Source organism: Chiloscyllium punctatum, chromosome 23 (assembly GCF_047496795.1).
Source record: "Chiloscyllium punctatum isolate Juve2018m chromosome 23, sChiPun1.3, whole genome shotgun sequence".
In the NCBI taxonomy this organism is placed as follows: Eukaryota; Metazoa; Chordata; class Chondrichthyes; order Orectolobiformes; family Hemiscylliidae; genus Chiloscyllium; species Chiloscyllium punctatum.
In genome coordinates this window covers 91460444-91473766 of record NC_092761.1, presented here as the reverse complement: position 1 = coordinate 91473766, position 13323 = coordinate 91460444, and the positions used below count along the sequence as shown (strand labels likewise).

At 40.9% G+C, this 13323-nt stretch overlaps 1 protein-coding gene across 2 annotated transcripts in view; it reads right to left on the bottom strand.

Moving 5' to 3' along the window:
- The window catches only part of cbl (Cbl proto-oncogene, E3 ubiquitin protein ligase), a 228816-nt gene that overhangs the window by 21679 nt on the left and 193814 nt on the right, over positions 1-13323 (bottom strand). For both annotated transcript variants that reach the window (XM_072593489.1, XM_072593490.1), the window contains exons 10-11: positions 13101-13232; positions 413-793 (exon numbers count right to left, since the gene is read on the bottom strand). In XM_072593489.1, the coding sequence (XP_072449590.1) occupies positions 413-793; positions 13101-13232 (513 nt within the window). The remainder of the gene's footprint in view (positions 1-412; positions 794-13100; positions 13233-13323) is intronic.

Below are 13323 nucleotides of genomic sequence, written 5' to 3'. Positions count from 1 at the left end.
CTTTTTTTTTAGAATCCCTACAGTGTGGAAACAGGCCTTTCAGCCCAACAAGTCCACATCAACCCTCCGAAGAGCAACCCACCCAATTCCCCTATCCCCATCATATACATTTACCCCTGACTAATGACCTAATCTACACATTCCAGAAGACTATGGGCAATTTAGCATGGCCAATTCACCTAACCTGCACAGCTTTGGATTGCGGGAGGAAACTATAGCATCCGGAGGGAACCCACGCGGACACGGGGAGAACGTGCAAACTCCACACAGACAGTCAGCTGAGGTAGAAATTGAACCCGGGTCCCTGGCGTTGTGAGGCAGCAGTGTTATTGTTGAAGTTAACCAAAGATCTGCACTGCAATGTATCCAACTCTAACAAAGCTAAATGAAATTATGCTATTGTAATTCTCACCACTGTATTATCAAGCCCAAGTGAACTGCTATGTCTAACCGCCTCTGTCCTGGTATCCATCTGAGATGACAATGCTAAAGGCAACGAGTGCCTGTTGGATAATTCTCGACCTGTCCATCTATCCCCCGAATTAAGCGTCTGGACTGGTGTTTTAGCTGCCTGAGATCGTATATGCCAGGTTTCTCCAGGTCGGTTTGGCGGTACAAGAGGTGGCTTGTCTCGTGGTAGGAGATCATTTGGTGTGCTCGGTAAAGGCCGCCTCTGCATTCGAGAATCAACACTTGCAGATGGGTGTCGCTCAGGTGGGGGAGGCGGAAGATCTCGATGAGTTGGAGGAACAGGTAAAGGTTTGTCTTGTTTATGCAGGCCACTAGAAGAAGTCTGTAGAAGAAAAATAATACTCAAAACACCAAACCTATACATGTCATATTTGTTTTAAAGTACATGAAAAATTAAATATTTATTCTCACCATGCAAAGGTTTAGCAATGACTTGACTGAAAAGCAACAACAATTACAAACAACAGATGACAGTTGCAAATGTAGATATTTTAGCTTTCCCTGCTTATATTCTAAATAGGCTTTGAAATTGTCTAAATGGTATTAAAGAAATATAAAAATACACATTTTAAACAGGGTAGGGAAAAGTGAATTTTGCTCATTCGCTAGTTGGAAGATAACCAGATAATATCTTGAGTCACAGAAAACAAAAAATGGTGGATGCTGAAGACCTGAAACAAAAATAGAAATTGCTGAGAAAACTCAGCAGGTCTGGCAGCTATTGGGAAAAAAAAAGTTAACGTTTTGAGCCAAACCTCTGTTTAGAAACTAAAGGTTCAGAAAACATTACACATAAATTTTAGATATTTGAATTTTTACCATCACGCTTCAATGTTATAAAATATGTTCTGGCCTTTATCAAATAAAAGCCATAAGAATTGGGCAGCAGGTTGTCACAGTAGCTTAGAATGAGATTCTTTAAATTCTGGACCCATCAGAAGGAAATGGAATAAATACTGTGGCCGCTCGGGTCTTTTTTAAATGTGGTTCAATATTCAGCCCCAATCCTCAGTTAACAGCAAGTTTGTAAATAAATGGTCACCTTCACTCTTGACAAACCAGAAATGTAATAGCAGACTGGTTCAGAGGCTCTTCCTTAAATTGATCAAATGTAAATCAGGCTGCTTGCTAAACTTGATACAGATTTCTAGAAAACTAGAATGGTCATGTGCTGAATGGCCAAGAACCATCAGCTTACTAAATCTATTCTGAACACATCATAATCTTTTCAAGTTCCCTTGAAATTGAACCACGTGAGCAAGTGTCCAATTACACATTGCAACTGTAGATTTATCCTTCTACAAAAGTTTACTAGGATACATTGTCCAACTAAATTTCATGCGCTGAACAAAAGCTAAAAATGACACCATGCAGTTCCAACATCTATTTTAAAACTGCTCAAGAATACTACTGAACACCTTCCAAGACCATAGGATATAGGAGAAGAATTAGACCATTTCAGTCCATTGAGTCTGTTCTGCACTTCATATCATAGAATATAATGATGTCAAGAATCTGGATCAAATTGTGAGCTGGTCAGATGTTGTTCAGATAGAAGTTCAGTTGTATAATGATAAGATTAGAGAACTAGAATAAGAAAGTTCAAAGACCAACACAGTAGCCTGAGAACTCAAGTTTATTTTAAAATGAAATTTGAAATAAGAGGTCGGCTTGTGAAATATCACTGCAAAGTCAAATGTAGTGAAAAAAATCTGGTTCAGCAATGGTCTGTCAGTGCAGAAAGCTGAGTCTAGTGTTGATCTAGTAAAGGGGATAGGAATGCCAATACGTCCGAATTACTGAAAGTTGTCACAAGTTAGCAAGGCCATTAAAAAGAAGAAAACAAGAATTGACAGCCTGGATCTCTCTCCCTTGAAAACAGAACACAGAACATTACAGCGTAGTACAGGCCCTTCGGCCCTCGATGTTGCACTGACCTGTAAAGCCAATCTGAAGCCCACGTAACCTACACTATTCCATTGTCATCCATATGTTTATCCAGTGACCATTTAAACGCCTTTAAAGTTGGCAAGTCTACTAGCGTTACAGGCAGGCCATTCCACACCATTACTACTCTGAATAAAGAAACTACCTCTGTCCTATCTCTATCACCCCTCAATTTAAAGCTACATCCTCTCATACTAGCCATCACCATCTGAGGAAAAAGGTTATCACTAATCTAACCGTCTGATTATCTTATATGTCTCAATTAAGTCACCTGTCCACCTTCTTCTCTCCAACAAAAACAGCCTTTGCTCATAAGACCTCCCTCCCATACCAGGCAACAACCTAGTAAATTTCCTCTGCACCCTTTCCAAAGCTTCCACATCCTTCCCATTGTGTGGTGACTAGAACTGTACACAATACTCCAGGTGCGGCCACACCAGAGTTTTGTACAACTGCAACATGGCCTCATGTCTCCAAAACTAAATCCCTCTACCACTAAAAGCTAACACACCGTACGCCTTCTTAACAACCCTATCAACTTGGGTGGCAACTTTCAGGGATTTACGCATATGGATACAGAGATCTCTCTGCTCATCCACACTATCAAGAATATTACCATTAGCCAAGTACTCTGTATTCCTGTTACTCCTTCCAAAATGAATCACCTCACACTTTTCCGCATTAAACTCCATTTGCCACTTCCCCCCTCAGCCTAGCTCTGCAACTTATTTATATCCCTCTGTAACCTGCAACATCCTTCCGTAGTGTCCACAACTTCACCAACTTTAGTGCCATCCGCAAATTTACTAAACCATCCTTCTACGCTTTCATCTAGGTCATTTCTGAAATGACAAATAGTAGTGTCAGAAAATTGGAGGTGTAGTGAGCAGTGAAGAAGGTTACCTCAGATTACAATGGGATCTTGATCAGATGGGCCGACGGGCTGAAGAGTGGCAAATGGAGTTTAAGTTAGATAAATGTGAGGTGCTGCATTTTGGGGAAGCAAATCTTAGCAAACCTATACACTTAATAGTAAAGTCCCAGGGAGTGTTGCTGAACAAAGAGACCTTGGAGTGCAAGTTCATAGCTCCTTGAAAGTGCAGTCGCAGGTAGATAAGATAGTGAAGGCAGCGTTTGGTATGCTTTCCTTTATTGGTCAGAAAAATGAGTACAGGAGTTGGAGGTCATGTTGCGGCTGTACAGGACATTAGTTAGACCACGATGGGAATACTGAGTGTAATTCTGATCTCCTTTCTATCAAAGGATGTTGGAAAACTTGAAAGGGTTCAGAAAAGATTTACAAGGATGTTGTCAGATTTGGAGGATTGGAGCTATAGGGAGAGGCTGAATAGGCTAGGGCTGTATTCCCTGGAGCGTTGGAGGCTGAGGGGTTGACTTTAGAGAGACCTTGGAGTGCAGGTTCATAGTGCCTTGAAAGTAGAGTCGAAGGTAGATAGGATAGTGATAGGATAGGATAGGATAGTGCATTTGGTCTGCTTTCCTTTGTTAGTCTGTGTATTGAGTACAGGAGTTGGGAGGTCATGTTGCAGCTGTACAGGGCATTGGTTAGGCCACTGTTGGAATATTGCGTGCAATTCTGGTCTCCTTCCTATTGGAAGGATATTGTGAAACTTGAAAGGGTTCAGAAAAGATTCACAACCATGTTGCCAGGCTTAGAGGATTTGAGCGATACGAAAGGCTGGGGCTGTTTTCCCTGGAGTGTCCAAGGCTGAGGGGTGACCTCAAAGGCTTATAATATCATGGGGGGGATGAATAGGATAAATAGACAAAGTTTTTTCCCTGGGGTGGGGGAGACCAGAACTAGAGGACACAAGTTTAGAGTGAGAGGGGAAAGATATAAAAGAGACCTAAAGGTCAACCTTTTCACGCAGAGGGTGGTATGTGTATGGAAGGAGCTGCCAGAGGAAGTGGTGGAGGCTGGTACAATTGCAACATTTAAAAGGCATTTGGATGGGTATATGAATAGGAGGGGTTTGGAGGGAGATGGGCTGGGTGCTTGCGAGTAAGACTAGATTAGGTTGGGATATCTGGTTGGCATGGACAAGGTGGACAGAAGGGTCTATTTCTGTGCTATACATCTCTATGACTCTAAGTGGCTCCAAAACAGATCCTTGCAGTATACCACTAGTAACTGAACTCCAGGATTTCCCTTCAACCACCACCCTCTGTCTTCTTACAGTTAGTCAATTTCTGATCCAAACCACTAAATCACCCTCCATCCCATGCCTCTGTATTTTGTGCAATAGCATACCATGGGGAACCTTATCAAACTGAAATCCATATACATATCAACCGCTTTACCCTCATCCACCTGTTTGGTCACCTTCTCAAAGAACTCAATAATGTTTGTGAGGCATGACCTACCCTCCACAAAACCGTGTTGACTATCCATAATTAAATTATTCTTTTCTAGATGATTATAAATCCTACCTCTTATAATCCATTCCAACTTTTAACCCACAACCAAAGTAAGGCTCACTGGTCTGTAATTACCAGGGTTGTCTCTACGCCCCTTCTTGAAGAAGGGGATAACATTTGCTATCCTCCAGTCTTCTGGCACTACTCCTGTAGACACTGACGACAACAAGATCAAAGCCAATAGCTCTGCAATCTCCTCTCTAGCTTCCCAGAGAATCTCAGGATAAATCCCATCAGGCCCAAGGGGTTTATCTATTTTCACACTTTCCAGAACTGCCAACACCTCTTCCTATGAAGTTCAATCCTGTCTATTCTAGAATGTAAGAACTAGGAGTAGGCAGTTTAGCCCTGAGCCTGCTTCACCATTCAATCCGTACATGATTGATCTTTTCTCAGCCTCAACTCTGTTTTCCTGCCCACTTTCCATAACCCTTCAATCCATTACAAATTAAAAATTTATCTATCTCCTCCTTAAAGTTAGTCAAGTTTCAGCATCCACAGCACTTTGGGTAGTGAATTCCACAAATTCACAACCCTTTGAGAGAAGTGATTTCTCCTCACCTGTTTTAAATCTGCTACCCTTTGTTCTAAAACTGTGACCTCTACGCACCAAATGAGGAAATATCCATATGTGTGTAAATCTCCTATAATATCCCATATGTCTCATTAAAACTCCTCTCATTCTTCTGAACAATATTCAAAATGGCAGCAGAGTAGCAGGGCTGTGTGCGGGCTCTACCTGGGGCTCGTCCACTTTCTTTCTATTTTTACTACTACTCTTTGTCTTTCATTTTTTTCTCTTTACAGTGGGTTAGTGGGTGACATCAGCATGGCAGCTTGAGTGGGTCATGCATGGAATGGCAGCTCCCCCCAGTGGCCAGAGGCAGTGGCAGACACAGTTCCTCACAGTGATTGGAAGTGGTTTCAGCAGGAGCAGCAAGGGCGTCATCCTCCCGACATTTGAGGCCAACGACAATAAAGCTCCTCCACAGATCAGAGGCAATGGTGGCAGCAGATGTTTTAAAATGGCAGCGCTGACAAAGTAACATCTTGGAGGTTAGCAGTAGCTTGGTCTGGCAGTTGAGGACAGGACCCCGGTTGCACTAGGCCCAGAAAAGGTGACTCCTGGCATTGACAAGACAGCAGCAGCTAGGTGTGCCCAAAAGTAGAGATTCCTATCATTGAGGCAGTAGCAGAGCTGGGGACTCCTGACTGTGGGGCAAGTGTGAATTCAGCAAGGTGAGCCCAGCGACAAAGAGATCGCACTTAAAGACTGGTGACTCCAATGTTGGGTCCAGCCCAGGTGAAGGAGGAGGGGTGGAGGCGCAGGTATCATGGTGATCTGGCTTACAGCTCAGGACTCTCTCTCTGTTATATCTTTTATCCTTTTTCTTCTTAAACTATTCAAAATGGCACCAGATTGTGGCGACTGTTGAAGTTTTTCATTGTATTCTACTGCATTATTCTCTAAAATGTAAGTGACAATAAATCACAAACTCAAGAAAGTTTCAGCCTAAACTGCTCAATCTCTTTTCATAAGACACACCCCTCATCCCTAGAATTGAGTGAACCTTCTCTGAACTGCCTCCAATGCAACTACATCCCTCTTGAAGAGGACCAAAATTATGTGCCTTTGTACAGTCAGAGCAACATTTTCCTACTTTTATTCTTTATTCCTTTAGAAATAAATACCAAAATTGCATTTACCTGCAATTCTTGCATATTGGGTGCACCTGCAACTAGTTTTCTGTGATTCATACATGAGGAAACCCAGATCTCTCTAAACCAAAGCACTCTGACGTTTCTCTCCATTTCTATAATAAGTTGTCTTTATTCCTCTGACCAAAATGGACTACCTCACATCTATTTACGTTCAACTTAATCTGCTAAATTTTGGTGCATTCACCTAACTTTTTCATAAACATGCATAAATTTAATACTTTTCTCATCACAACTTACTTTCCCACCTACTTTAGTGTTAGCTACAAATTTGGCTACAGTATTTTCTATCCCTACATCCAAGTCATTAACATGAATTGTAAATATTTGAGGACCAATTCCTGTGGCACCCCACTATTTACAGTTTGCCAACCAGTAAAAGACCCATTAATCCTGATTTTCTAGTTTATGTTTGTTAGCAAATCTTCCATCCAAGCTAATACATTATCCCATCCCCAAGTAATCTCATTTGTATATCAACCTTTTGTGCAGCACCTCATCCAATGTTTTCTGAAAGTCCACAACAGGATCTCCAGTATCTAGATTGCTTGTTTTATCCTCAAAGAACAGCAAATTACTCAGTGTGATTTATCTTTCATAAACCATGCTGACTCTGACAGATTGCATTTTAACTTTCCAAATGTCCTGTTATCATTCCCTTAATAATGGATTTGAACAACCCCCCAACAGGTTGACCTAATAAAAGGTAGCTTAAATTATGAAAGATATTTGTCGAGTGAAGCACAGAGAGAATATTTCATCCTGTGAAGAACATTTCCAGAGACCACCAATTTAAGGTAATCACAAATAAATCAAACAGAGAATTCAGAAGAAAATTTTCTGCTCAAAAATTGGTGAGAATGTGGAACACGCTACACAAGGAATGGTTGAAGTGAATAGAATAGATGCTATTAAGGAAAAGCTAGACAATCAAATGAGGAAGAGAACAGGGTTATGATGATAGATTGGACGAAGATAGATTAGAAGGGTACTCAAGTGGACCACAAACACCAGCATGAAATGGTGGAACAAATGGCCTGCTTCTGTTCTGTAGATCTCATATACTTGTGTGGTCTAGGATAAATGAAATAACTACCTATATCACATTTATTCAATGTATAATAGTTTTATAAGACAACTAGAAATGGGCAATAAATGTCACTTTCCAGCAACACCCACATACAGCGAGAAAGACTTTAAAAACTCAGGAGAAGCAACAATCTACACCTTGTATGTTCCAGAAGTAGGAATTCAAGTTTAATTTAAACGTTACACCTCTGGTGAAATTATTTATTTACCCTTGATCAAGGTATTCAGAGTAAATGAAAGCAAAATACTACGGATGCTGAGAATCTAAAAAAAAAACAAAAAATGCTGGAGAAACTTGGTATTGAGTGCTGCACTGGAAGCATCTGTGGAGAGAGAAGCAGGGTTAGCATTGAGTCTGATGTGAGTCTTCTTCAGATAGGCGATGGAAATAGTGGTCTTTATGTTGTTGATAGTGGTGGAGGAGGAACAAGTGGAATGGATAGTGAGGGTGCCCATAGCAAAAGATAAAGGGAGATAAAAGGAGAGAGAGAAATCTGAAGAAAGTGTAAAGGTATATGTGAAAAGGATGAACTAGATTTGCTCTGCTGAGAGCAAAGACAACAAGGCCCCAAGATGTAAGGAATGAGTTGGCATTTTGTTGTGCTCAAACTGGAGTAAAGATGTCATACTTCAATATTGTTGAACCCAGTGTTGAGTCCTGAAGGCTGTTAAGTGTCGAACCAGAAAGTGCTGTTCTTCCAGAAGGGAGGGTCAACAGAGGCCATTCTCTCCACAATGCCCTGGTTCACTCCTCCATCACTCCTAACACTTCCTCACTCTCCATGACACCTTCTCACACAATCACAGATGATGTCAGACTTGCCCTTTTACCATCAGACTATAGGAGAAGAATTAGACTATTTGATCAATGGCTTCTGCTCCACCATTCGATCATGGCTAATAGGTTTCTCAACCCCATTCTCCTGCCTTCTCCCTGTAACCCTTGATCCCATGATTAATCAAGAACTTATTTATCACAGTCATAAATACCCTCAATGAGTTGACCTCCTCAGCACTCAGCAGCAATAACTTCTACAGTTTACAACCGTCTGACAGAAGAAATTCCTTCTCACCTCAGTTCCAAAGTTTCAGCCCTTCTCTCTGAGAATGTGCCTTCAGGTCTTAGTTTCTCCTCCAAGTGGAAACATTTTCTCCACGTCCAATCTATTCAGACCTCTCAGTATCCTGTACATTTCAAAGAGATGCCCGATCCTTCAGAACTCCATCAAATACAGACCCAGAGTCATCCACTGCTCTTCAAATGACAAGCCCTTCATTCCCAGGACTGTTCCGGTATACCACCTCTGGATCCCCTCCAAAGCCAGCACTTCCCTCTTTCAATATAGGGCCAAAACCACTCACAATGTTCCAAACTGATCTCACCAGAGCCTTACACAGCCTCAGGAGTACATCCCTGCAGTTGTATTCCAATCCTCTCAAAATGAATACTAACGTTGTATTTACTATCCTAACTGCCAAATGAATCTGCATGTTAACCTTAACAGAATCCTTAACAGAAACCTTAACAGAACAAGGACTCCCAAGGCTCTTTGAGCTTCAGATTTCTGAAGCCTTTCCCGGTTTAGAATACAGTCTATGCCTCTATTCTTTCTTTCAAAGTGCATAACCTCACACTTGCCCATATTATGTCCTTCTACTTCTTTGCCCACTCTCCTAGCCTGTCTAAGTCCTTCTGCAGCCTTCTCAACACTACCTGTACCTCCAACTGTCTGTATCATCTGCAAACATAGCAACAATGCCTTCAGCTACTTCATTCAGATCGTTCATACATAATATAAATAATTGTACCCCCAACACAGACCCCTGTGGAACTTCACTACACATTGGCTGCCTTCTTGAAAAAAACAGTTTTTTATCCCCAATCTCTGCCTTCTGCCAGTCAGCCAATCCTCTTCCAGGACCCTAATACCATCAGCCATTATCTTATTTAGCAGTCTCCTGTGTGGCACTTTGTCAAAGGTGGAAATCCAAAGTGATCACGTCCATTGGGTCTCTTTTCTCTAGCTTGCCCTTTACCTCCTCAAATAATTCTGATATGGAGGTGCCAGTGTTGGACTGGGGTGGACAAGGTCAGAAGTCACACAACACCAGATGGTAGTCCAACAGGTTTATTTGAAATCACATGCATTCGGAGCACTGCTCCTTCGTCAGGTGAAGTCACTTCATCTGATTAGGGACAGCGTTCCAAAAGTTTGCGATTTCAAATAAACCTATTGGATTATAACCTGTAGTGTCGTGTGACTTCTGATCAAAACATTTGACAGATTTGTCAGGCATGAGCTCCCTTGACAAAACTATGCTGACTCTCAGCCCTATTTTACCACGCACTTCCGAGCAGTCTGCAATCTCATCCTTAATAATGGACTCTAAAATCTTAACAACGACCAATCTTAGGCTAACTAGCCTACAATTTCCCATCCTCTGCCTCCTTCGCTTCTTAAACAGAGGTGTTACATTAGCCATTTTCCTAACCTCTGAGACTCATGATTCCTGGAAGATCATCACCAATGTCTCCGTAATCTCAACTATCTTGTTCAAATCCCTGCGTTAGTCTAATGATCCAAGCGACGTATCCAACTTCAGACCTTGCAGCTTCTTTCTGATAACCACTGAAGGCACCTCTGCTCCTTGACTCTCAAAGTTCTGGTATACTCCTGGTGTTGTCCACTGTGAAGACTGATGCAAATTATCTAATCAGTTCCTCTAACACTTCTTTGTCCCCTATTACTACTCCTCCAGCCTACTTTTACAGCAGTCCAATGTCCAATTTTACATCTCTCTTACTTTTTATATCTTATTAAAAAAACTTTTACAATCTTCTTCATTTTACTAGCTAGCTTACCCACATATTTCATGTTCTTCCACTTACTACTTTTTTCTATTGTCTTCTGGTTTCTTACCACCTGACTCCTCACTGTTCAAGGGGCCTTGCACACTTTCCAGGTAAAATAGTATTTTACTTGCACTTCTTTCAATCCAGTCTACTGTATTTGCTGCTCACAATGCAGTTTTCTTTATAGAAAGACCAAACAGCAATTGGATAACTGTTTCACAGAGCACCTCCAATCTGCCCATAAGAATGAGCCCAACCTTTCTGTGGTTTGCCATTTCAATAAATTACCTTGTGCCCATGCAAACATTAAATTCTAACTTTGTTATAGTGTTCCAATGAAGCTCAACACAAGCTGGAGGAACAAATCTCATTTTCTGATTAGGCAATTTACAGCCTTCAGGACTCAACATCAAGTATAGCAACCCCAATTCCAACCTCTGCTCTCAGAAGTACGGGCCTAATTTCTCCTTTTCACACTCATCATTTACATCTATCTCACATTTCAAAATGCCCTTTACCACCACCAGTGCTCTCTTAGTCCTTTGCTCTGGCACCCTTGTTCTACTTGGTCCTCCTTCCATTATGTCCATAGTATAAAAGGTATTATTTCCAGCCCCTTTTAGTTCAGAATAAGTTTCATATCATATCCAAAACATTAACTCTCTTTCATTCTTCACAGATGCTGCCAGACCTGCTGAGTTTCTCTAGTATTTTCCGTTTTTGTTTTAAGGTATTCAAAACAACTGATTATGTTCATAATTCTGTTCTCCATTATCCTAGCATATCTACACTTTCCAATTACAACTATCACAGTGAAGAGAAAAAAAAAATCCAGATAAGAAAGTTATCTATAATCATACATGGGATAGTTCACCAATACTGAATACACAAGTGCTGAACACATGCTGGAAACAATTAAACCAGATGAAATTAGCAAGAGTGACAAATTGTGTTAGCGAAAGGAGAGCATGTGGCCCTTTTAAGATTTAGGACTTCAGTTACCCAAATGTTCAAGTTATTTCAGAATCCTGGATGCGTAAGAGTGGCAACTTTTATGCAGAGCACATAAGGAGCATCCAGTCCTTTCTAATACTTTCCCTGTTCCTCTCATGTACTGACTTAAGCATTATTTAATCAGAGGGCAGGCACACTCAACAAATTTGCCAAACAGTAAGTTAAAATTGTTATGTTATAATTCTTACATGCACAAACTAAAAAGGTTGCCAGACTTAGTATCTGATTCTGAAAACTTTCTCATGACAGGTTGATATAAATCTTACCACTTGACATCATTACTTCATATAAATAGTATAACAGTTGTAATTACCTTGCAGACTCACCAACACAATATGCTACAATTTAGATGTGAATCTATCACTTCCTACAAATCACAAACCACCAGTGATCACAGCGCATTCTCCTTTCAGAAATACTATACTATCTCTTCAGCAGGGCAATACAAATCTCACTTTATTCAATTCTTCCAAGACAGCTTGTTCATATCTCATTGAACAGTTACCCCATTCTTCGCTTTCATGGGTCCATTTTGCGACCAACTGTCTTCAGTTCACTTGATCTTAAATTAAGTAATCCCTTCACTATCATAGCTGCTTCCAAGGAATCTAGTTTTTTCATAATACCAACACTCTTTCCTTAAATTCCCTTCTTTTCCCTTTCTTCTTTTCAAAATTTTATTTGATATAGTCAAAGAATCTCTACACTTTGGAAGCAGGCCATTCAGCCCATCAAGTCGACACTGACCCTCCAAACAGCATCCCACCTAGACCCATTCTCCACCATATCTCTGTAACCCTGCATTCCCTACGGCTAATCCACCTAACACACACATCGCTGGACATTATGGGAAATATAGCATTGCCATACCATCTAACCTGCTCATCTTTGAGGGAATGTGGGAGGAAACTGGAGCATCTGGTGGAAACTTATGCAGAAGCAGAGAGAATGTACAAACTCCACACAGCCAGTCGCCAGAGGGTGGAATCCAACCCAGGTCTCTTGCACTGTTGGGCAGAAGTTGCTACCCTATCTGAATTGCACCACAGCATTTTTTTTATTCCCAAGTTCCATGTTGTTTATCTCACAAATTCTTCCTCCTTTAAGGGGTTGAAACCCAGATTCATTTCAGTTTCCTGCATTCCATACTGGATTCACTAATAACTATTTTGCAGTTATAGACAGGAAGGGTAGAAGTGCTTTGATTGTGATGAAATATTAGCTCTGGGAAGCTACAATGATAGGCATTGCTTTCCTCAAGAAGAAAGTTTGGGAGTGGGGTGAATAACTTTCTCTCTTATCTCCCAAAACCTTTGCTGTAACCTTTCATTGCATTGCATGGAACCTTCGATGTAGAAGGATACATCAAGTGCTTAAAATTGTACTGGACTATTTCGACCAAATCTACACATTTTGGGCTGAATCATTGTATATTTTTATCTACAAGACCAAATCAAGAATTCATAATACCCAGAATTATAATATACACTGTGACAATAAGTTTTCAGGTCTCAGAAATACTATCTATAAATGCACAAAATATTATCTGAATAGAATAGTCCCTTACCTTGGGTGAAACACAAGGACTAGGTGCACAGGACACTGTGGGTGAACGATGCTGCAGCAAGTCTAATCGAGGAGGAACTGGTGGAAGTGCAGAATTGGGAGCTGGAGTGACGGGAGATGGTGGTCTCTCAATCTTTTTAGGAAACAAATTGTAAGCTAATGTCGTGAATGATGCATACAAGAAACATTATGCAAGGTTTCTAGCTCAATATTTTTATATATTA